Source organism: Anser brachyrhynchus, assembly GCF_964034855.1.
Source record: "Anser brachyrhynchus genome assembly, chromosome: 23".
Classification (NCBI taxonomy): domain Eukaryota; kingdom Metazoa; phylum Chordata; class Aves; order Anseriformes; family Anatidae; genus Anser; species Anser brachyrhynchus.
In genome coordinates this window covers 4,971,839-4,995,641 of record NC_137716.1, presented here as the reverse complement: position 1 = coordinate 4,995,641, position 23,803 = coordinate 4,971,839, and the positions used below count along the sequence as shown (strand labels likewise).

The window sequence follows — 23,803 nt, the reverse complement described above, 5'->3', positions numbered from 1 at the left end:
GGGCCGTGACTCAGCCGTGGTGTTTCCTTGGCAAATCTCTCCTCCCCTGCAGCAAGGGTGCTGTAACTACCAAAGGAGTAAGACATGCCCTCCTGCTCAAAGCCAGTGGCTGGCTACGGCAAATACATGGTGATGAAACGTGCCGCTTCTCAAGTTTGCAGTGATTTTCAAGACAGGAGTCGCCTTTCATTTGTACACTTGCAGAGTGCCCAGCAATGCAGGACTCTGAGCTTGGCTGGGGGAATTTTGGACTCTTTAATAGAAATAATAAATAATGTCTTTTTTTAGTCAACGTTTTGCTTTTCTGTTTGTGTTTCATCTTCAGATCTCAAAAGCTGCTTTGAAGCTATCAATTAAGCTTCCTGTTGTCTGTTTTTGAGATCCGTGGGGGAGGAAACTGAGGCACAGGTAAGAATTATCTAAGGTCTTCTAAAGCTATTAAACTGATTGAGTCACCTTGTTTTTGGCCAGTCAATGCAGGAGACCTTGGGTCTCTTTTCTGCGTTGCCCACGGTAAGCCATGGAGGCAATGGGAGCGTCAATGTGTTTTGAAAATGTGCTGTTAAGCTAACAAAAATGTTGACAATGATCACTTCTCAGCTTTGAGGTTAAAAGGAATCCCCCTCCTTACTTGAGTCAGCCTTGCCGTGGACTTGTTGGCTGAAGAAGACCTCTGCAGGTCCGGCCGTCTAACCTGCAGCTTGAGGCAGGACTTACCCAGTGTGGCTCAGGTCAGCTGGGCGGCTTTGTCTAGCTGAGTCATGAAACTCTTCCCAGGGATGGAGACCTCACACAGCCAGTACTGCATTATGCTCCTAATGAAGAAGCTTTTCCTAATGTTCACTCTGAACTTCTCCAACTACAACTTGTGGCTTTTGCCTCATGCTTTACCACCTGCACTGATGAGAAGACTTTTTGTGCATGTCTCTGTGAAGTAAACTTACTATTCTAGCTTAATCTGGGAACCTGTCATCTAACAAACTCCCCGGCAATGCATGGTCCCTCCTTTGATCTCATTCTTTTCACAGGTTAAGTTGCAAATTTGAAGTGTTCGGTGTCCTGTATTAACTCTTAGGCTGATTAGCAGGTGGCTTTTATAGGCTGTGATGTGTACAGGGGAAAGGATGGATGTTCTTGTCTATCCTCTGAAGATATGATGAAATGTTTTAATTTCAGGAACCACGAATCAAGAAATGAGTCCCATGTTTTTCTCGGTGTTTGTCCTGTATATGGACAGTGGGTTATGTCCTCAGGTAAAATGTCAGCGATGCAAATTGTCAGTTGGTTCATGGGAGTGAAGTGCCTGAGCACGCCAGTTGTGGTGGTGATGGTGAAAGTCTCACAAGGCAGGTTATATTTCATCACCTGAATGGGTAAAACAGCACTATCGGAACGGGACATCTTCGTGTGCCTTGCAATGTAGCACAGATGAATGCGTGCAGAAGTGAGGATTCCCATGTGCCATGTAAGTGGCAGGTGGTTTGCATGAGATAACAACAGTAATTATAATTAATGAGACAATGCTTGATATCTGGAGTGTGATTTTAGTGACCCAGGACAAAATACCAGTGCTTGGAGCTCCTGATCAGTGGTAGACCTGCCTGCAGTATCAGAACTCCGAAATTTTGGAGCCTGTAATTTCAGAGCAAAGGTTTGCACGATCATGTCTGTGATTCTTGGTACTGCATATATACCATATACTTGCAGCGAAGATAAAATCAGTTCAGAAGTTTGGTGGGCGTGGGAAGGGTGTAGGAGGAGGCAGAGAAACATGCTGCATGGCTGGAGCGAGCGAGCCCTGTGGCACCAGGCAGTGCTTCCCACAACGGGCAGCATTGCACCAGTAACTCTGCAGCCTTTGTGCATGTGCTGCAGCACCAACACAGGGACAGAATCCCTCTGGTAATCCCTCTGATCCCAGACGTTACCCCCTGTCTCCCGTGCCTGTCGGCAGCCAGGAAACCCTGCTCCTCTGCAGCCCTGCTAGCTGTACAGCTCTTATTTCAGCCGTGTCCTGGGCTCTGCCAGTGGATGAGGCATCTCCAGCTACATGCTTCTCAGTTGTCCCAGTCCTGTTGAGAGGGAAGCATGCAGGTATGTGGAGGATTTGAAGGATCAGGCCCTTATGCTAGGTCCCCAGCACTAGGCCCAATTCCTTTCCTTGCTCTGTGGTGTGTCACAGCTCAGCATCATCTCTTCGGGGACCAGAGGGCCCATCTGACACCTCCTCTGCCAGTGCTCATCTACTGCAGTGGACACGATCTTGTTGATCTTTCATGGCCTTTACTCCATTAGTAATCTGCCGTGATGCTGTGGTCACCTTCCCCAGGGCACATACACAGGCACGAGAAGAGATGATTCATGGGTGAAGCATGCGTAGCTCTGATTTCTGTTCCTTGGCTAAGTCAAGCAAAGCCCGTGGGCTTCCAGCAAACTCCTTGAGAAGCCCTGTGCTGCTCAGGCGTCCCGCTGGAGCAGTGGTGTCCGGAGCCCACCGAGGCGACAAGTCAGCCTGTGGTCTTTGCCATTTTTTGGACCTTTGGACCTTTGCAAGGTCCCAAAGATGCGTGGTGACAGCCCTGCCTGCCTCCGCCGCCCGGAGGCTCTGCTGGCTCATGTTCCTGTCTTTGTGTCCTCTTGCCTGACCACTTCCTCTTGCTGGGAGCGAGCGATCCTTTGGGTAGCAGTTGCAGAAATAGTTTCAGACACAGAAATAGCTAATAACGTCAGCTCAAAGCACCCAGCCCCTCATGCTCTAGCTTCCTGTCAGCTGCAGCTGTCGGTGGTGCTCCTCACAGCAGCCTCGTCCAAGGCCACAGCCTGCATCAACGCCGAGTGTCCTCGCGCCAGTCCTGCAGCGCTGCCCCAGGGCAGGGAGCGATGGAGTCAGGGCTGTGGGGCAGGAGACTCGGTGCTGGACCCCGTCCCGTGCTGCCCACCCGTCAGTACCGTCCCCCGGGCTTTGCGTGGTGATCTCCAAAGGCAACGTCCCTCAGAGTGCTGCGGCCTTCTGCAAGCAATTTGCTGGTGAAGTACCAAAAGCTTCAGCTCAGCTTTTACCTTCCATCCAACCCCCTGGCCTCCTCAAGTCTTCGGAGCGGTTTCCTAGTCCAGGACGTGCTGCAGCTCTCTGCTGCCCTCGCCCTGCCTCAGCCGAAACAGGACTTGGATGCCTCCTGCTGCCCATCGCCCCCGGAGGGTTTTCCAGGCCCTGGTCCCCCCCCAGCAGCTTCCCCGGCATGCGGGCAGGCGGCAGCAGCTCGGGCAGGTCCCTGCCTGGAGCCCCAGCTGTCTTTGCCCTCACTGCAGGGAACGTCCCAGCTGGTTCTTGGCTGCTCTCCCAGTCTCCCAGTTCACCTTTCTGCTGGTTTTCAGACTGCTGGCTGGTTTTCTACACGCCTGTTCTGCTCCTCCCTCTACTCCTGCACTCTTGCTTCATACCTTTAGGTGCGGGTGGGGTGGGTTAACATAAAAAAGCCAGTTGTTTTTTAATCAAGGAGAGGTTAGATGTTATCTGGCCCTGCTAAGTGTGTCCTCTCTGCCTCAGGCCACTGCTGGGGCCTCTACTTTTGCTTCCCCAATAATCAGCGATACAAGACTCCCTTTACATCACTCCCCAATCCCGGGGTTTATCTAGCTATACCCCAATTATTTTGGAAATTATAAGAGCATCTCAACAAAAACACATTCCTCTGGCGACAGCAGAACGCACTGATTTTGCACCGTCCATCCCCATTTGCTGGATCTTGGCGCACGTCTGGAAAGGTTTCTCGGATATGCTGGCGTCTTGCATTTCACACAGACTCGTGCTGCTCTCTTTCGCAGATGACAGCGGGCGTCCTGCCCACCATGCGTGTGTGGACCCAGGAGGTCAGCAGTTTCCACCAGCTCTTTCTTGTCTTCCATGATTCCATTTCCTCTGGATTTGCGTGTAGCAGCTTTGGAGGAGACACCGTGCTGGGGAGCACCATGTCGTTAAGGAGGGCAGCAATAGTCCTGGACTCAAGCATTATTTCTTCATTTTGGTCCTCCGAGGAGCGGTGAAGATCTCATACAGGACGACTGAGTTGAAAGCAGATGAGGGCAAATAGTTTTTCTCCAGGGAAGTCTGAAGAATCACGGATCCACAGCTCCTGCAGCAGAGAGCTTCTATCACCAAAGAGCCTCCTGTGGAAGGAGAGGAAAATGAAATCTCACGAGTTCCTGTTGCTGGATGCAGCATGACCCTGTGTCATCCCGATGCTCGTGGAAACCTCCAGCGCACCCAGGGACTGCCTGACCTTCCAGATGGGCCCTGCTATTTAACCGGGGGGGGCTCTTGCTGTGTTGAACGTGACATGACCGAATCATTGCTAGTCCTTGGGAGAAGCTATGCAAAGGGTCCATATCTGCAAACATAAAACATAGGTGTTAATACCTCAGATGAAAGACAAAAACTGGATAAAAGCAGTGTGTTATAGCTCCCTTGGTTTTCTTTGACTAACTGTCGTGGTCCAGGGAGTCCTGGCTCTCGGAGCACTTCCCACAGGTCAGCGAGTTAAGCCTTACAGTGCGTTGAGTGCTAGACAAGAAACATAGTGCAGAGCCCAGAACACAGACGGCAGGACTTGCTTACGGCGGCACTTAAACACTGAGAGGAAGAAGAAGGTTCAGCAGAGAGAGGGTTCGTGGACATTGAGTAGCAAAAAGTTAAGGCTCTGGATCACAACATGGGATAGCTCTGTACGTCCCCGTCTGGGACATACATCCTGCACTGGTTTCCACATACTGATTTCCAGCTTCCAAGAAAACAAAACAAAACATTTTTCTTAGAAAAAGGCAGAAGACAGAATTAAGTTATTTGCACATCAAACAGAACGTTTATTTTTTATTTATTTTTTGAATGAGGACATTCAACTATTAATGATGGGCAAGCCATTAAATAGCTAGCTGGGGCAAAGGCTCAGTTCTTGATATTTTTTCCACCTCTCTAAAGTAGAATAGTCTGTTTCGTTTACCTGGTCTTGCATGTGTTCTTCACGACTGCCAAAGGACTCTTGCAAAAATAAATGTGTGTTCTCTGTAGTGGGGATATTTCAGAGCCACAAGTCTCTTGAGCAAAGCAGATGCGGCCTTTTTTCTGGTGAGTGCGGAGGGTGGCCAGTGAGGTTAGGGGAAGATGTCAAAGGTGCTTGCTCCTGATCCCAGCTGGCCTTCTGCAAGCTACGCAACGTGCTGTTACCGTGACCCTTTTAAACACTTTGAGTGTTTGTACCTCTTGCTGTGATGCTTCTTGTAGTTTTGTGGGACCAAAGGCTCTGCTATTTCTCTTGTGTCTTCAGATATTAAGTGGTGTAAAGGCATTGTAAGGCATGGACGGCGTGAATCATAGTGGCTGTAATGAGAGGACTGTCCTGCCCACACAGGGATAAATCTGGCCCCCTCGGAACTGGTGAGACCGGCTATCAATTCTTCTTTACGCAAGACTTGCTTTAATCATGTCTATCAGCTGCCATTCCTTAGGTACACACCTGGACTTTCATTTCTCCTGAAACACTCTGCCAAAACTTCACTTTGAACAAGGAGACTGTTAAAAGTTTGTCTTGCTGGCTGTGTCTTTTTGCAAATGAATGCAACACTGCTTTAAATTGTCGTAAACTGAACTGGATATCCCTGCTGGCAGATGAACCGAGATATTGTTTCCTCGCAGCATGGAGGATTTGCCAGATGGCAGAAGTGTTTTCAATCAGAATTTGAACTCTGAAGGAAAGAAATGCCTAAAACAATCCGAAAGGGAGAAAGCTAAAACTCATCAGCCTCTTAGACAACTGCAATACAGGGAAGTCACGCTCCTTTTTTCTGACAGTCTGTGGAAACCTGAAGCTCCCAGGGCTTCATCTCACATCAGAAGTGCTCTATGAGCTTCTCTGGCAATGTTCTTGTTTTAACAGAAGAAAGGACCTTAATATGAGAGTATAAATAATTTAACTTCTAATGAAGTCAGTGTTCTACTACTAGAATGATCTAGAATTGAGCCTTATTTTAAGTGATCTGCAGTCCCAACTGAGGAGCGTGTAGGATGCAGCACAGCACAGCTTCTGCAGTGTGGATTCACTGAATGAGTAAAAGTTTCTTCAGAAACTGCGCTTCTTGCTTCCTGACCCTGATAGTTCTAGGGATGCTACAAGTCACCATACACAAGCCCTTTCCTTGAACAGCCCCTGCATTACGGTAAAAGTGCGTTCCCTGCACTGTGGGGGGGATCACCGAGGGCAGAAGGACGCGTGTGCGCGATGAACCTGGACACGTGCAATGTAGTTCTGATGTGGCCATGAGATGGGACCCTAATGGGGTGTATGGGAGAGTCAAATGCCAGGTGATAAGGTGCTACCTGAAACATATTTAGCACCTGAGTGTCAGAAAGTTGACCCAAATAGCTGGTTAAATATACATTCCTTGTACGTGAGCTTAATGGGACATGGACTACTCAAGGAAAGAAGGCTCAGGTCTGTATGTTAAAAGTGGCTTTTTCTGAACTTATTGTAGCCCTTTATAGAGGTGTAAACGATGCTGAAAAAAGACTGAAAGAGGGTAGTAAACGTCTGCTGTTAAACCGTCTTGCATCTGGTGAGGGATGTGGGTTCTCCACTCCTCTAGAAATGGGACACGTGGGTGACACTGTGGATCCAGGTGCGCTGTTAAACAGCACTGCCTCCAACTTCAGCCCAGAAGATCCCAACCTGGATCACACATTTAGGTGTGGGACCTGCCCTTAAAAGGGTGCAAACTGTTTTCCCACTGCTCAGCCTTTCTCCCTGCTCCCTGCCAGGTCTCTAACTTCTGATAACCCCTTTGGACTGCGGGAAGGGTGTGCTGCTACAGGAGGTCAAGGTTAAGACTCCTGTGCATCTACAGGGGGGGAAAAATGACTTTCTTGCAAGGCAAAGCCTTCAGATGTGGGAGGAAATGAAGCCTGACTGCTGCAGGTCGCAGGTCAGATTCAAGGCTTTTGTGCGCTGACACATGCCTAACCTTTGGTACTAACCTAATCTAGGCCACTGACTTTCAACCTGGGATCCGTGGCTTAGCTGTGGGATCCCCAACAGATCCTAAGAGGGCAGGGGCGTCCGAGAGGGACACACGCTGCTTAGGAGGCCTTCGCTTGCTGCACACACCCACCAGGGCAGCCTGAAAACAGGGGGGCAGGTGGGTGCCACATCCCACCGACTTCACAGTCTTTTTTTTGAAGCATACGAGAGTTCAGCTCTGTGTCTGTGGGCGCGGGGGGGCGTACCACGGGAAATAGTGCTCTGCATTTAGCTTCGGCGCCTCTCGTGTTCTCTTTGTCCGCGAGGCCGGCAGGGCCGCTCGGCTGGGCCTGGGCGGGTGGCGGTGCTGCTGAAGCCACTCGTGGCGGAGCCGAGCCCGCCGCCCTGACACTGCCGCACCCCGGGGTCTGTCCCCCACAATCGCCAATTCCCCTACTTTTATTCTTTAACGCCGATTTGTTTTCTCAGAAACCTCGCGGTAAATCCCCTGCTTGCAGTTTACTCCACCGAACGGCCATCCTAAACACCCTTTATCCTTTCTAATTTCCTCGTAGGGTTACAAGTTCGGAGGAAAACATCCTCCAGGACCAGCGCTGCTTCCCGCCCCGCAGCCCCCCTGCAGCACCCGCGGCCACGTTTTCGAGGGGACCACGCACAGCACCACGAGCACCGGCACTGCTCCCGGCCTGGGGGCTCGGCAGCTGGCGGCTCGGATCTTGGAGGCCTCTCTCAGCACCACAGCAGGGCCTTGAGCTCCCGGTAAGGTTTGGAGCTCCCGGTAAGGCTTTGAGCTCCCGGTGAGGCTTTGAGCTCCCGGTGAGGCTTTGAGCTCCCGGTACAGCCTTGAGCTCCCGGCGGAGACGAGCCCCGCGGTGTGCTCGGCGGTGCCGCTGCGCCTTTGGAAGATGGCTGCTAGGAGGGCAGCCACGAGGCGACATTTCGCGCCTCCCGCTCGTTTCGCACACCCAGCACCGGCCCGTTCCCGGTGCCGTTTCCAAACAACCTAACGGTCCCTCCGGTACCGGGACTACCGGGAGACCCTTCCCACCCACCGCGGGGGCTCCCAACGGACCCCTTCGACCCCTCGCCGCGGGACGGGACCAAAGGGACCGCGCCGTGCCCGGCCGGGCCGTGCCGTGCCGGACCCCGGGGGGTCCCCGCTCGGTTCCCGGTTGGGCGGCGGGGCCCTCCCGCGCTCCCGGTTGGGCGCGGCCCCGCCCCCGGCGCTCAGTTCCCGCCAGCGGCGGCCAATGGGCGGGCGCCCGCCGCGCACGGGGCTTTTCCGCGCCAAACTCCAAAGGGCCGGGGAGAGGCGCGGGGCGGCGGCGGGGCGCAGCGCGGCACCGGCCTCCAGCACCGCCACGCCGGTGAGTCCCGCCGCCGGCCCCCGAGCCCGGGACGCGGTAAGGGGACGGCGGAGGAGCCTCCCTTCCCCTCCTTCCCCTTCGGTTCCTCTCCCTCCCCTCCCCGTCCCGGTGACAGCTGCCGGCACCGGGGGCCAGCAGCGCCCGTCCCCGCCGGGTACCGGGCGCGGAGCCGCTGCCCCGGGGCTCCTCTACCGGGGGCTGAGCGCTGCCGGGACGGGCCGCGGGGCTCCGGGAGCGGCCCCAGCCCCTCGGAGCGCGGCCGGGCCGGGGGCTGCGAGCGGAGCGGGGGGGGCCGGGGGGCGGGCAGGGTCCGGCATCGCCCCGCGCGGCTCCCGGGGCTGCCGCGGGCCGGGGCTGGCGGCGACCGGGATCGCACGGCGGCGGCCGGGGCCCCGTTTTTTTATTATTTATTTTATTTTATTTTATTTTATTTTATTTTATTTTTATTTTACCTTTATTAATTATTATTATTATTATTAATTATATTCTTAAATTTATTTATTTTTCTCTGGACCGGAACGCGGCGCCCCCCACCGTGAACGCGCGGAGCAGCCCGGCCCGGGGGGCGCGGCCCCGTTGTGCCCCCCCCCGGCACCGAGCTCCGCCGTCCCCGGCAGCGGCCCCTTTAAGAGCGCCCCCTCCCCTCCCGGCTCCCTCATTTGCATAGTCTCGCGAGCCTTCCCCGGGGGCGGCCCCCGCGAGAGCGCAGGGAGCGTTTCAATTGTGGCGCGAGATACAGTTGGCGCGCGGCGCCCGCCCGCGAGGCGGCACGGCGGCAGGGGCGCAACCAAAGCCGTTAGGCGCCCGGGTGGGCGGGCCTAAGCCACCCGACGACCAATCAGCGCCCGAACCGGCCGGGCTGCTGACCAATGGCGTGGCGGCGGCGGGAGGGCGGGCCGGCCGGCCGGCTGGCGGGCGGGGGGAGGCGGCGGCGGTAGGTTGCGCGGTGTCCTCGAGCGGCGCCGCCGGGGCCGGGCCGGGCCGCGGCGCTGACGCCGGGCTCGGTGCGGGCAGGGCAGGAGCGGCGCCATGTGGATCCAGGTGCGCACCATGGACGGCAGGGAGACCCACCGCGTGGACTCGCTCTCCAAGCTCACCAAGGTGGAGGGGCTGCGGCAGCGCATACACCAGGTCTTCGGCGTCGAGCCCCACCGGCAGCGCCTCTTCTACCGGGGCAAGCAGGTACGGGCCCCCCCCCCGCCCCCTCACAGACCCCCCCCTCAGAGCCCCCTCAGGGCCCGCTGCCAGCCGCGGGGGCTCTGCCGCCACCTAGCGCCCCGGGACGGGGCTCTCACCCCCCCCCCCTCACAGGGGGGGGTCTCTCTGCCCTGGGCCCCCTCCGTCGGGAGGGGGGTGGGGAGCGCCTCGGTAGCGGCGCCGAGTCGTGTCCCCCCCCCCCCCCAGACGGCTTCGTGTTGTCGTTTCCCCCCCCCCCCGGTGCCTCCGACGGCCTCGTGTCCCCCTCCCCCTCGACGGTTCTGGGTCCCCCCTCCGTGTCCCCCCCGTGCCCTTGCTCCGTGTTTCCCCCCTCCGGCCAGGCTCTGCCCCAGTAGACCCAGTACCCCCAGTACCGGGCCGGGCTTTCAGCACCCGGTTGTGGGGTCAGCGGAGGGACCGACCCCGGCACGGGCACCCGGGGGATGCAGAGACCCGGGGGGGCTTGCAGATAGGGTGCTGAGCGAGGCAGGCTGTCAGCAGGCTTCTGCCACTGTCTGCAGATAAATAGCACTAAACCCACTTACTGGCCGTCGTAACATCTGTTTTTTTCATTGAAGATGCACTTGCTTTGCAAAGTTAATTCGTTTTTGTGTAACTCCCCTAGTTTGTAGTTCAGTTCTTTTTTTTTCTTGTTTTGTTTTACATAGAAACATTTACCCAGTGTGATCCTGTAGCGATCGTTCCCTGCTGCGCCCATTAGTGCTTTGTCTGAGGTTTTGAGTTGTTTGAAACGTTCACGTGTTTCCTTAGCTCAAATTTTAAAACGTCAGGAAAATACTCGTTAATTTAAAGAAAAAAAAAAAGGCATCCTTTGCTGGAGATAGATCTTCAGTTGCTGTCACTTCTTTCAGAATTTCCTTTGCACTCCTGTGGTTTCATGTCCTGTTCACATTCTTTGCTCTTTCATTTCGCTTTGCACCTGCTGTCGCTCGGTTCTTTGGTGGTGACAATTGATAACAATACCGCGTTTGTCGTATTGTCTCCTTTCTAAAGAACGAGCGACGGTTTTTTGCTTTGGTCTTGTGTATCTCTGTGAGTTCTCATCTCTAAAACAGAAAAAGTCCGGATCGCTTCCTGCGCGGTCAGATTTCCAGGGATTGTTCCGTAACCGTTTTGAGCCGTAAATCAGAATTGAATTATCGTAGTGATTCCCGTAAAGTGCAAATTTTTGAGGTTTTACTCTGCTTCCCATTGATAGGGAACAAAGCTCGGGGGATTGCTTTTTCTGGTGGTTTGGGCTGGAAGGGGATGATCATTTCCTGTATAATTTCTTAGTCAGACCTTAAATATGTGGCGAAGCTTGTCTAAACTTCGAGCTGCAGCGTAGTCTCGAGTGCTGTATTTTAACTCCGAAATGGTGGTGCTCCTCCGAGTTCCTGAAAGGAGAGGAACCTACTTGGCCCTCTGAGCTTCTCTTAACTTCTTGCAGGGGTGGGCTCTTGATTTGACTACGTACGGCGCCAGACTTTCAAAAGACATTCTTAAAATTAGAGAGGGTGTGAAATTAGGACCTGCCTGCCCGTGCTAAGAAGTGATTGGGTGGTTTCAAGTTGAATTGAATCCTTTTTGATTTTTACTCTCAATGGAAAAACTGCGTGTTTGCCTGGAGAAAAGTAGGCGATTAATTCTTTGGCTTCTACTTAATGCTGCGTGTAACAGAGCAATGTCTTAACAACAATCAGGAGCGTGCCCAAATACAACGTAAAGACCGCTTTGTGGTAACGTTTGTATTGTGAGATGTGTCCCGATTAAGGAAGAAGGAACTTCCATTAGAGTTCCTAGGTGATGTAGAATCATCTTTAAATCTCGATAGGATGTAGGGGATCTGTGGTTTAAGTCCTTCCTCCCAGAAGCGCTATTTCTAGGGAATGTGCCACAAACCTTTTCACAGGACACAGAGGTTTAATCTGGGCAGCAAGGAAGCTTTTCTAGTCGGTGGAGTCCGTTAAAAAAGAACATTTTGAATAGTAAGAATAACAATCTATAAGTATCTGTGCTGCTGAAGAGCTGCCAAGTTCCTTGACTGTTAATGGCTTTCAAGAACTGTGGTCTCTCTTGGCCCACGGAGACGGTTGCAACACGATGGGTGGTTTTGAATTGGAAAATCTCCGCTGAATTAAATAACCCGATTATTTTGATGCTTTCCCTGTAGATGGAAGATGGTCACTCCCTTTTTGATTACAGTGTTGGACTGAATGACATTGTTCAGCTCTTGGTTAGACAAAGCCCAGCAGTGCTTCCTGCTGTTAGTAAGGAGAAGGATTCCGAGCTCTCCGACACAGACTCTGGCTGCGGCTCAGGCCAAAGCGAATCTGACAAAAGCTCGCACAATGGAGAAGGTGCCATGGAACTGGAGGGACAGCCCAGTACGGCTGCGCAGCCTGACTGGACTGACCCAGGCTTCGGCCTCTATAAGGTGAGTGAGTCACTGGAGAAGGAGCACTGCTTAAAGCCAGGCTTTGGGAGGGGAAGCGTGTTCAGCGGTTGAAAATTTCTGAAAATCTTTCATTCTCCAATTGTCTTTTTTTTTTCTCTTAAACCCTCCAACAGCAAACAAAAAAAAATACCAACCAACCACAAACTAATTAAATGCAACATGTTTTGGGTTAAAATATCTTATTTTTCATTTTACCCTTTTAATTAAAATACAATATGCTCTTTTTGCTTTTTTAAAAAAAGCATTGCAAGTGCTTGTTTTAATTTAAAAACTTTCCCCAGTATTTTTGCTTGGAGTTGCTGCATTTGTCAAAGCTGAAACTTCCTTGAATGAACCAAAGAAAATCTCAACAAGCTGTTCGGAATCGTTTTTACTTGTCTGTTTCAATGGATTTTATTACAGATCTAGTGATGTCCTCATCAGACTATGAGTAAGACAGTTCAGAAAGCCTCTTGTAAACTATTTAATAGTAGTTTGTACAAGATAAGGCTTGTATGCATTTGGTGTAGAATAGGTTTTTAGCCTTAGGGGTTTAACCTGAGAAGACTATAGGGCTGCATAATGGGAACAGGAAGGCAAAGGACAGCTTAATATTTAAGATGATTAGTAAAATATCTTGATAACAGTTAACTTGAGATGGCTAAATCTTCCAGTAGATCTGAAAATTAATGCTCAAATTGAAAATCCATTTGGTGAGCTGTATACTTTGCTTTGTGTAGATCAATGACTTGGTTGATGCTCGTGATATGAATATGGGAGCATGGTTTGAAGCCCAGGTTGTAAATGTAACCAGAAAAAAAGCTGCAAATGACAGTTGTGCAGATCCTGATCAGCAGACGACCATTCCTGAAGAAGATGTAATATATCATGTGAAATACGAGGAGTGAGTTTTGTTCATTTCTTGGCTAATAGTCATTTGGATTGTGATGTCAGTGGGGAATTTGATTGTAAGAATTCATGAAGGTAGAACAGAACTGGGCTGTAATTGTAAGACAACTGTAAAACAAAACATGTGGGCTGGAATCATGTTTTTAGACGTATGAAATCCTATTACCCAAGTTTTGAAAGGGATACGATACTAACAAAGTTAGGCTGACTGATTCTGGCTGTGACTGTGTGGGAGGAGGAGACGTTATTCTTCACAGTATATTTGTACGCTCTGTTGTATCAGTTCTTAAATCAACTTGTCTAGATAAAATTACCGCAAATAACTTTTGATGGTGAATCTGATTTGTCTTCTCTGTCCTTCCATTCCGGCCTTCTACCTCAAGTTATCCAGAGAATGGAGTCGTAGAACTGAGTTCGAATGATGTACGGGCTCGTGCACGGACTATTTTGAAATGGCACCAGCTAGAAGTAGGACAGGTGGTGATGGTCAACTATAATCCCGATGAACCAAAAGAGAGAGGTTTCTGGTATGATGCTGAGATTCTGCAGAAAAGGGAAACAAAAATGATTAAGGAGATAAATGCGAAGATACTACTTGGGTAAGCAATTCAGAATAGAAATGTGGAATAAATTGAATTCTCCAGCTCTGTTTAAGCCTTCATGAGGTCTGAGTGACTGCTGAAAAAATGGTGCGCCAGAAATGCTGAGGAGAGATGGAAAGCTGGGTGACTGACCTTGTAGTACTGCGTTTTCAATTAACTTCCACTGGAGGAATTGGATGCTGCAAGGGATCGCAGGGCACACTGATCTATGGATTCACATACTGCTGGGAAGATGCAAAGCCCCGTATTTGCTAAGAGGCAAAGAATTGTTCAATTGTTTGTGTTAACTATCTGTAGCAGTTTTACAAAAACTTCGGTGTAATATTTTGTCAGATACAGAAATGCAGAATAAACCCTCACTTTATAAGGATGATGAAATCAACCCCGAATCTCTTCTTTAGAAGAAAGCAAGTATACATATAACGGACTCTGAACTTTAATTGCTGGTGTATAAAAATATGCTTTCATGGGGTTGCCAGAACATTCCTTCTTTTTCCTCTCACCATAGTTATTTTGACTTCATAACTATAAAACAGGAGAGGAGTATAGTCTGAAATATTTTGGGGTGACAGCAGTCACTGATAGTGATTTGAATGCTACAAGTACCTGAATCTTCATTAAGACAAGAAGGGGTATGCTTTGTCTAATGTCTCAAAAAGTATTTCATGGTGATGCTGTCATGCCACTGTGCTAGAGCAGGCGATGCTGCAGCAGGTATCTTGTGATACAGGGCTGACACCAAACCAGTCTGCGTCACCGGTGCACAGCTGTGAATTCATGCTGTAGGATACTTTATGATCTCTTTGACGTTTATCAACTTCTCCTTGTAGGGATGCTGGTGATTCTTTGAATGACTGCACAATTACGTTTGTGGATGAAATTTATAAAATCGAAGAACCAGGCAGTGCTTGTCCTCTTAGTGCCAGTCCATTAAAACGTGAGTCTGCTACGTAGTTCTTGTGTGTACAATACTGTCTTACCTTGTGTTATTCTGTTAACTCTCTTTGAGTATCAGAGAGTTCACAAACACTTCTAGCTGTGACTCCTTTGACCATTTCTAGTACATCTTGGCACTTTCTGGAGTCTGAAGTAGAGTTGTTTCTCCTTGCTAACAGGACAAAATGGCCCTGTGTGTAAAGCTTGTAAAGACAACCCGAACAAAACCTGCAGGATTTGTGCTTGCTATATCTGTGGGGGTAAACAAGATCCAGATAAACAGCTGATGTGTGATGAGTGTGATATGGCTTTCCACATCTACTGCCTCAACCCTCCCCTTAGTAGTATACCAGACGACGAGGACTGGTAAGTTCTAACAGCGCTGTGCGGTATCACAATTGCCACCTAGATTGAGTAGAAAGTGAGGTCTAGGGCTTAATGCCGCCCTTAGGTGGCGGTATTGTGACTGCACGAGGTGAAGAGAGGTACGCTACCATTATGGGTGGCCTGAGTGTTGGTTTTGATGTTAAATTTGATTTCGTAGCTTCTCTTGAGTCTCGTGAGAGCATGTTTTAGGCCAGAAAGCTGGTGGCTTGCAAGCTTTTTATTCTTTGCATAGTTTTGGGATGTAGGTGCTTATGCAAATTGAAGTACAGATACCTATAAACCAAATGTAAACCTGATGCCAGTAAGCATGTAGTCATTTTTATGGGTCATTTATGGGTATTCCACAGTCCCCGATCATCATAGTAGGCCTGTGACACATACTTTTTAATATGTGAAATACACATGCTGATTACATACATATATATATTTTGCCATAAATACAAATATAGACATATATATATAAGACATGCCTTCACCTGTATTTGTATCTACGTCGAAATATGCTGTTTAGTTCATGTATCCTGTTTCAGCATTTCGTATGAAGAATTTTATGACACAAACATTTCCTGACCTCTGCAGTGATTTAGGAGATCATGCAAGGACAGTGGCTAATACAGATCTAATTCCAGTATGGAGAGTTGCTTCAGTGACCTGTCCAGTTTCATATGGGGAAATTGTAGTATCATAACTCGGTTAACTGAGAAAATTCTCTTTTTAATTTAAGGCTTTGCTACTTGTTAATTTTCATTGATTTGTGACTTTAGGTATTGCCCTGAATGTCGAAATGATGCAAGTGAGGTGGTTTTAGCAGGAGAGAAATTAAAAGAAAGTAAGAAGAAACAAAAAATGGCATCTGCTAATTCATCCTCACGGAGAGACTGGGGCAAGGTCAGTTAAAGCCGTTTTTATTTTGAGGAATAGTGTTGGTGTGTGTTCCTTGTAATTCTTGGCTGACCGGTCTCCTGTTTGAAACAGGGTATGGCATGTGTTGGCCGCACAAAGGAATGTACCATTGTCCCCTCTAACCACTATGGACCAATTCCTGGGATTCCGGTTGGCACCATGTGGAAATTCAGAGTACAGGTATGAAGCTGAATCCTGGCCTCAGCCACTGTAAAGAAAAATGGGAATGATCCAAGTAATAGATGTGAAACCTGAAGCAGTTAATAGTAAAGTGTATGGCACTGGATATGTAAGTGCAGAAGGAAAAGAATTCTGGCTTTGTCTATATCAAGTGTTCCATAACTAATGTCGTATTGTTCAGGCATTTCAAGTGTTTTTTTCTTTCGTGCTTTTTTGGTGACTCAAACTCCAAACCAAACATATATTTCCAGTATTTTGCCTTGGAGATGTGTAATATCTCCTAAGTTTTCTGCTGGTAAGACTGTCTCAAGTAACTAGATATATTAAAGTTTTCTCATCCTGTAAGAGCGCGGGGCGGGGAGCCCTGAGCTATCCAGCCTTTGTTCTTCAAGTACGACATGAAAGTCTTTCAAGACCAACTGCCTTATACGAGTATTTCATTTTAGTACCTACATTACTCTAAAATTCCTGGAGCTTGTTAAAAAGCAGTCTAGGTGAGAAAGACCTAAATTCACATCACAAAGTATATCCAGGTGTTTAATTCACTGGAGTATCCAACTGCTTATTTTTGAAAAACGTGTATTTTCTTTATGTGGAGTTGTTTGGATGATGGTGGTGAGGACACAGTTTCATCCTGTAAATATATGCAAAACAAACACAAAGTAGTACTTATTAATTGGTTTAGTTCCAAGACCAGCTGCCTAGCGAGCTTTTGCATTGTGTTATTTCTTTCTCTTATTTTTTTTCCAGGTGAGCGAATCTGGTGTTCACAGGCCCCACGTAGCAGGTATACATGGCAGAAGTAATGATGGTGCTTATTCCCTGGTTCTGGCAGGAGGCTATGAAGATGATATAGTAAGTAAATCCTGATTATTTATGTCTGAGAACCAAACTATCATGTAGACGTCTTATGTTTTGTATCAGACGTTTCCTGTTAAGGTGTGTGGTGCGACAACAGTTGTCACCCTGACTTTTCCCTCTGTTGTTAGCAAACTTAAGAGGGGACGACAGGCAAGTTGAGTCTGGGAGACTTAAATGGGTGTGTGTGTGTGTGTGTCATTTTTCCTTTTTTTCAGAGTGCAATATTAAAGATACCTGATTAAAATACTCTTTTATTTAATTACTCTTGTGAATATGTTGCAACCATCCATATACGTTTCAGGATCATGGAAATTCCTTCACATATACAGGGAGCGGAGGTCGTGATCTTTCTGGAAACAAACGTACAGCGGAACAGTCTTGTGATCAAAAACTCACCAACATGAACAGGTTGGCAACATTTGCGCTCTGTTCTGAACCTTAGTAACTAGCAGTCTGTTGGCCTGAAAAATTGTTTATCTTACTTGTAATTTGTAAAACCAATTTGTAAAACTGTTGTTTTACAATGGCTGTAGATCTGTTGTGCACTGGAAATGCTTCTTACAGTGTGCTTTAAATGAAAAATGTGAGACTCATATCGCTACAATTCTACGTTGACTGAAACTTAAGGAACAGAGTAGTAAAATAGCATAGAAATTTTCATACTCTCTCCTGAATCCTTTGCAGCCACTGTTGTATGAGTCACCTTGGGAGACCAGATCATTTGTAATTCGAAGCTGTTACTCCTGCACATAAGTGTGGATTTGGGTGGAGGAGGTGGTCCATGCAATTAATTTAGGGTAATATAATGAATAATCAGTGTATTTAAAACGTGATCCCTAGTCAAGAGACTTGAATACTATCTCACAGAGTTCTTAGTGTTACTTAGTGTTAGTTCTTAGATACTTGAAAGTGTTACTCTGTAAGGCAAAGTAGCAAAAGACTGGCTACATGCTTTTTCCTGAGACTAGACCTAGAAGGGGTTCCCATAGGCAGTAGTAGCTTCCAGGGTTTTTTTTTTTTGGTACGTTATTTCTAAGGTTCAGCACAACGCCAGTACGCTGGTACTCTTTGTAGTAATGGTACCTGATTGTATCAGTGCGATGCTCATGCAAGTATTCCATGCAAGCTCTGTTTTACTTTGTTCCCTCTCTGATTCTGAAGAGTTTTGGGGTAAATGCACTAAGTTGAATGGACTTTCTCTTACAGAGCTCTGGCTCTGAACTGCAGTGCCCCCATCAATGACAAAAATGGAGCTGAAGCTAAGGACTGGAGAGCTGGGAAGCCAGTCCGAGTGGTGAGGAATGTGAAAGGAGGCAAACACAGCAAATACGCTCCTGTAGAAGGGAACAGATATGATGGGATATATAAGGTAAGAAGGATTTGAATCCTACTGAAGTAGGGAAAGGTAATTTGCTTATGGCAAAGAAGCTTTAATAGTATCTGGTGGACTTGCTTCTGGCTGTTTTTTTAGGTTGTGAAATACTGGCCCGAAACAGGGAAATCTGGATTTTTGGTGTGGCGTTACTTACTTAGGAGGGATGACGACGAACCTGCTCCTTGGACCAAAGAAGGAAAGGACAGGATGAAAAAGCTTGGCCTAACAATGCAGGTACACTTTTGGAACATCACCGTGGTTCCCTTTGACTTGATGGTTAGCAGGAATTTTTCTGTTATACATTCTTATTGAGGATAATCTGCTTGGCCTTGTGTAGGAATCTAAGAATCAAGATAGCCCCCTTTAGACTGAAGGGGACACGAGCACTTTCACTCTTGTGGGTTGTTTTCTTTCTACATCAGGAGATTAAATGGACAAAACTCATCTTCTTGTATGGAATTCTTACAGTCAAAGTACCTTAGGAGGGCAGGGATCTATTATTTAAGACAGATAACTCCTGGAGCAACTCTCAGAGGTCATCTTACAGACTATTAGAGGCTGGAAAGTCTATGAATTGGCACTGTTTGCATCGGATGCTTTTTGTTTTGTGTTTTCCTGCAGTATCCTGAGGGGTATTTAGAAGCTGTTGCAAACAAAGATAAAGAAAAAGAAAATAACGGAGATGATGAGTTTGATACCCCAGGGAAAGGAAAGAGGAAAAGGAAATCAGCAGGTTTGTGAAGTAGGCAAGTGGATATAGAAAGCCTCGTAGGTCTTTGTGAATTTTTACCTACTTAATCTTTATTTCTTTTTAAGAAGTCACTTTTTTTCTTTTTCAGGTGGAGGGGAGGAAAAAGTCATTAACTCTCCTACAGGGACTCCAAAGAAAACTAAAGTAGAGCCATATAAGCTGACATCTCAGCAAAAGTCTCTTATAAAAAGTGATGAAGCCAATGAAAAACTGTGGAATGAAGTACTAGATGCTCTCAAAGATGGACCGGTATATAATACTTTTTTATTCCTGAAATAGTGGTAATCAACTATTTTACTGTTCCTAAATATAAACTTCTTGGCTGCATAAAGAAATAGCCTCAGAACTCTAGCATTTTTTTTTAATGTAGGCATCCACAGCATAACTTAAAAGCACTATTTGAGACCAGGGAGAAGGTTAAGAACTTGTTAATGTGACTTTTTTCCATGTTGAGCTTTGTTTAAAGGGGAAAAAAAAAAACAAAACACCTTTCTATGTCTAAAATAATCCTTTGTATTTCATTTTTTATTTTTTTGGGGGGGAGGGCTGTACCTTTCAGAGCATAGTAACAAGAAGTTGATTCAAATGTTCTCTTTACAGAAATTTCTAAATAAAGTTGAAGAGGCTTTCTTGTGTATTTGCTGTCAGGAGGTTGTGTTTCGGCCAGTCACAACTGTATGCCAACACAACGTGTGCAAGGTGAGCAGTTGCTGTGACTCTTCTGTTGAGCGGTTGAGCCTTGAACTGACTTAAGTGGTGAAGCAGATTTCTTTTTGTTTGTTTCTGCCCGTTAGTGTTTTAGAAGGACTCAGTTATATATGTGAAAACTTAAGATTTGATGAAAGTTCATTGGCGTAGGAAAGTTCACTTTAAAGAAAGTTCCACAATTGTGTTGCTACTGCCTGATTCTTGTAAAAGATGATGAGACCTTCTCTGCAGGCTGAGTAATGCTGCTAGGTGACACTGATGGATTTGTCGGTGTTGCAAAGCGCATGGTTTTGTTTTGTTTTCTGAGGAATAATGTGGAGTGTTCTTGTGGAAGCTATGACAGTCTTTAGCATCTCTACCACATGCTTAAATGCTGCCGTGACTGATGCGCTCTGTTGAAGAGCGTGTGCTATTGCATGTAATGAAGGAAGTTTTCTTTCCGACAGCCAGCCTTGCATTGCTCTTGGCCTTTCTCAGCTCTTGTTGACACCTGGGTGAACGAGGAAGTAAAAGGAACCTCATTCTCCAATCGGGGCTCTGTAGAATGAGCTGAACTGCACATCCGTATTTCTTAACTAATTATTTTTTTTATCCTTCACCAGGATTGTTTGGACAGATCCTTCAAAGCTGATGTGTACAGTTGTCCAGCCTGCCGCTACGATCTTGGCAAAAACTATACCATGCAAGTGAATGAAACACTGCAGACCATTCTAACTCAGCTCTTTCCTGGATATGGCAATGGACGGTGATTCTGTAAAGCACTTCTAATTTCCTTGTGTTCAAACTTATTAATGGGTTTTCAATGGGCTTAATTTAAAAAAAAAAAAAAGTAGTCTGTGTTCTCCCAGATCCCTAAAAAAAAGTTTAAAGTCTTCCTTGTTTTTAAAAAAACTATAAACTTCAAGGAATATCCTTCTGTATGTTTGTGGATTTTGTTTTTGTTCTAAATGTTGAATTTTGCTTTTTTTTTAATTTTTTCCCCTCAAAACTGCCATTCATCAGCACGCATCTTTTTTCTATACAAAGTGCTTCCGGTAAGGCTGCTAATGATTGTGAAAGTTCTCGGATTGCCCTCTGTTGTCCCATCCCCATTCCCTCCCCCCTTTTTTTTAATTCAAGAAAAATGGCTTGGTTGCTTGAACAATCTTCAGCATTTGGGGATTTGGCCATAAAGGTAGATTTTTGCATCACCTTGGCAGCATTTTCATGCTCAACTTGTACAAGATGGTTCCTGGCTTATGACTCTTTTTAATTGCAAGTGGATATTTACTATTTTTTAAATAACTTTTTATACATTTGACAGACCTATCAAAAGCCATTTCCTGCTAATTTTGTATATCAAAAAAAAAAAAAGCTGCTTGCTTTTAGTCAAGTAGTTGGAGCAATATGAAGTACTACCTCAGTTGGACTTCTTATTAGGGAACTATTTGTTCAGCCAGGTGCTGTCTTCTATCCAGAAATGCCATTGTGGAATATACTAAAGCCATTCTTAAGTGCCTTTTGTCCTTTTTGGAAAGACTGGGCTCTGAATCACCGTATATATTTTTTCATAAGCACTGAATTGTTTAAACTTGCCAACCGGATTTTGTTCTTAGGGTTAAATATAACACTGTAGCTGTATACGATTAGCATGGATTTGCAAACTTTCGGGTTTCCTCCTAATGCTAGGTGTATTATGGTAACATGAATTTCTTTGTTTCAGTGTATTTCTACCTAGAAATGGAGAATAATCAATTTTGACTTTTTTTATGAAACATTTTGGTTATTGTAAATGACACCAAGAAGGCTTGCTTTTGTAAATGGATTGTCTTTTTCTAACATTACCAAAGTTTGCAGTTTAATACCTCAACATGACAAGATGTTTTTAATCACACTTTACTGCAGACAGACTGGAACAAATGTGCCTGGCTTAAGTTTTCTTAACTCTTACCCTTTTTAAAATTATAATGTTAATATGTTAGGGGGAAAAAAAACGTTTTATAGTTTTTTTGCTGAATTTGTCAATTTTTGTACAATGTGCAAGTTGAAGTTCTCAAAATAAATATCTTTTCAGATGAAAGTGGTGACTGTTTTCATTTCACTCTTTCTGAAGAAGGTTTCCAGATGTAATTTCTTGTGCAGGAATTTGTATTTATGTTCCATTATTCTAAGCCTCCTATTTTTTTTTAAGGCCTATTATTTTTCACTACAAAGAAATTCTGGAAATACTACTTGAATATTCTTGTATTCAAAGTATTTTTCTTGGAGGCACTACTAAGAGGCCTTACATACCATTAAACATAGTATATTCAATTTAAAAAACAAAACAAAAACCACCTAGATTCCCAGTATCTCTTCAACTTAGCAGATTTCCACATTACTAAAATCCAAATGTGAACTGGGAATTACAATTGCCTGCATATCTAATGAATAAAACCAGAATTGTTAGAAGTACCCTATCAGGTATTGTATTGGAGATGTTTTTAGCAAGTCATGCAAGCATCTCTATTGACTTCCCAAACCAGAGAATTAAATTAAAAGACAGATTTTTCCAAAGCAAATGCAGCTGAAATAAATGAAGAAATCAGATCAACGTTTGAGATATTGAAAACCAAAGCTGTGAAATTGTGCAGCTGTTGCTTAGTCTGCCCTGTTTAAAATAAGCTTATATTAAGGTTAGTGTTAACATTAAACACTTAAATGTCAGGCCTTTACATTCCACTGAAACTGTCTTTTGACTTTTTAGTCTATATTGTGATAAGAATTGGTGGGTGGGCAAAATTGAGGAAATGTGTATATTTAAATAGAAAGAACCTATTGTAATTGACTTCCTTAGTATATTGTTTTTGAGCTTTGTTTTCCCACACAGGTTTCAGTGCACTGAAACTCAGAACAGTATTTATTTAGCATGAATTAGGACAATTTTACTGCAAATTAGATGCTTTGTAATTTAGGCTTGCACATTTGAAACCGTAAAGCTCTGCTAGAAAAAATTACTGTGCTATAATGTGAGCTAGTGCGTGGCTTTAGATATGAAGCAATTTGCTTTTTTTTAGTGTTGGAAATTGGGAAATGAAGCATCATCCTGCTAACATACATACTTGTGTAAATTTGTGTTCTGAAATTCTAGAGTAAATAACCAGTGTGTGATGTGGTAAAATAAGTATTTAATGGATAAAATCAGGAAGCAAGAAAACCAGTGTTGAAAAAAATGGAGGGATCTTCCTTCTATTTTGGGAATTCCCATCTCTCTTCCCAGCAAGTATACAGAATCTGTGCTCAATTAAACTTGTGCAGACCATAAATTAAAAAATACCCTTGATACTTTATCCTGGCAGGCTTCCATGGTCTTTGCAGCCACTTTTTCAAAGTGCCTCTGTCCTGTGGTGATGGTGACTGCTGGAGACGGAGATACCAGGAGCTGCAGCGCGCTCCCCTGTAGGCTCAGGTACTCGCCACAACCTGTAGCATCTCTGCAGGAGCTGGGAACTCTACCTCCGAGTCAGGGACGTGGCAGGATTCTGCCCGCAGCGGGACTGCATCAAACATGGCCCTGGCACAGCGGGGTGGGAATGAAGCGTAGGTAAAGCCCGTGGCCTGCAGAGAAGGAGCTGTAACTGGGAAGAGATAGAGATAGTTAACTTCTTTAATTAAAAAACAAAAAAGTTATGGAGCTAGCGGAGTCATGAGAGTGTGGGCTGGGGAACCTAGAACATGGCCCTACCCCCATGAGGCGTGTAAGAGCCGAGTGCTGCCCTCCTCCCCTCACGCCCATCGTGTTGCCCAGGTGCTGGGGCCGGCCGGGCCCCTGGGTGCCCCCGGCCCCTCAGCGTGGGTGCGGGGGGAACAGGGCTGGGGCTGCACCCAGCTTTGCTCACCCAGCCCCTGTTTACCAGCACTCCTGGCCCTGTGTCTCTTAAACCCCAGCGTGTGCCATCTTTAACTGCCACCTTTAACCCCTCTGCGCTGCTCCCCTCCAGGGTTCCTCAGCAGCACCCCAGGGTGCAGTATGAGGGGTGACAGCGCTCCTGGACCCCCGTATAACCCCCCAGGGGCTGAACCCGGGGGTCTCCGAAGCGGCTCCGTCCCTCGGTGTCCCTCCGCCCCGGCTCACCACAGCCCCCTGAGGAGGAGGGGGCGGGGGGGGGCCGGCCCCTCCCCGCCCCATTGGCGCAGGGCGGCC

The 23,803-nt window shown here is 46.8% G+C and overlaps 1 protein-coding gene and 1 long non-coding RNA gene across 6 annotated transcripts; one reads left to right on the top strand and one right to left on the bottom strand.

Moving 5' to 3' along the window:
• Nucleotides 1–324: 324 nt before the first annotated feature.
• Nucleotides 325–21,700, top strand: UHRF1 (ubiquitin like with PHD and ring finger domains 1). 5 transcript variants are annotated; one of them, XM_080566145.1, is made up of 18 exons: nucleotides 325–408; nucleotides 7,583–7,787; nucleotides 9,415–9,577; nucleotides 11,766–12,029; nucleotides 12,770–12,933; nucleotides 13,322–13,537; nucleotides 14,371–14,477; nucleotides 14,656–14,842; nucleotides 15,628–15,751; nucleotides 15,839–15,946; nucleotides 16,697–16,801; nucleotides 17,109–17,215; nucleotides 18,014–18,176; nucleotides 18,279–18,416; nucleotides 18,804–18,915; nucleotides 19,022–19,182; nucleotides 19,534–19,632; nucleotides 20,244–21,700. In XM_080566145.1, exons 3-18 carry the CDS (start codon nucleotides 9,425–9,427, stop codon nucleotides 20,388–20,390), a joined length of 2,355 nt encoding a protein of 784 aa, XP_080422271.1. In that variant the 5' UTR covers nucleotides 325–408; nucleotides 7,583–7,787; nucleotides 9,415–9,424; the 3' UTR covers nucleotides 20,391–21,700. The 5 variants fall into 5 exon arrangements, with proteins under 5 accessions (XP_080422271.1, XP_080422268.1, XP_080422269.1 ...); XM_080566142.1 differs by lacking the exons at nucleotides 325–408; nucleotides 7,583–7,787 and adding an exon at nucleotides 8,254–8,395 and having other exon boundaries at nucleotides 9,410–9,577; XM_080566143.1 differs by lacking the exons at nucleotides 325–408; nucleotides 7,583–7,787 and adding an exon at nucleotides 8,279–8,395.
• On the bottom strand, nucleotides 20,952–23,728 carry LOC308182102. The gene is made up of 2 exons (XR_013941676.1): nucleotides 23,514–23,728; nucleotides 20,952–23,237 (listed from the first exon to the last, which is right to left on the bottom strand). It is a non-coding gene; the product is annotated as an uncharacterized lncRNA (long non-coding RNA).
• Nucleotides 23,729–23,803: the final 75 nt, after the last annotated feature.

Coding starts and splice junctions, on each gene's coding strand:
- UHRF1 (XM_080566142.1), top strand. CDS start 8,279: ATGGGCGGGCGCCCGCCGCGCACGGGGCTTTTCCGCGCCAAACTCCAA. Junction 8,396..9,409: donor CCTCCAGCACCGCCACGCCG/GTGAGTCCCGCC, acceptor CGGTGCGGGCAG/GGCAGGAGCGGCGCCATGTG. Junction 13,538..14,370: donor AATGCGAAGATACTACTTGG/GTAAGCAATTCA, acceptor TTCTCCTTGTAG/GGATGCTGGTGATTCTTTGA.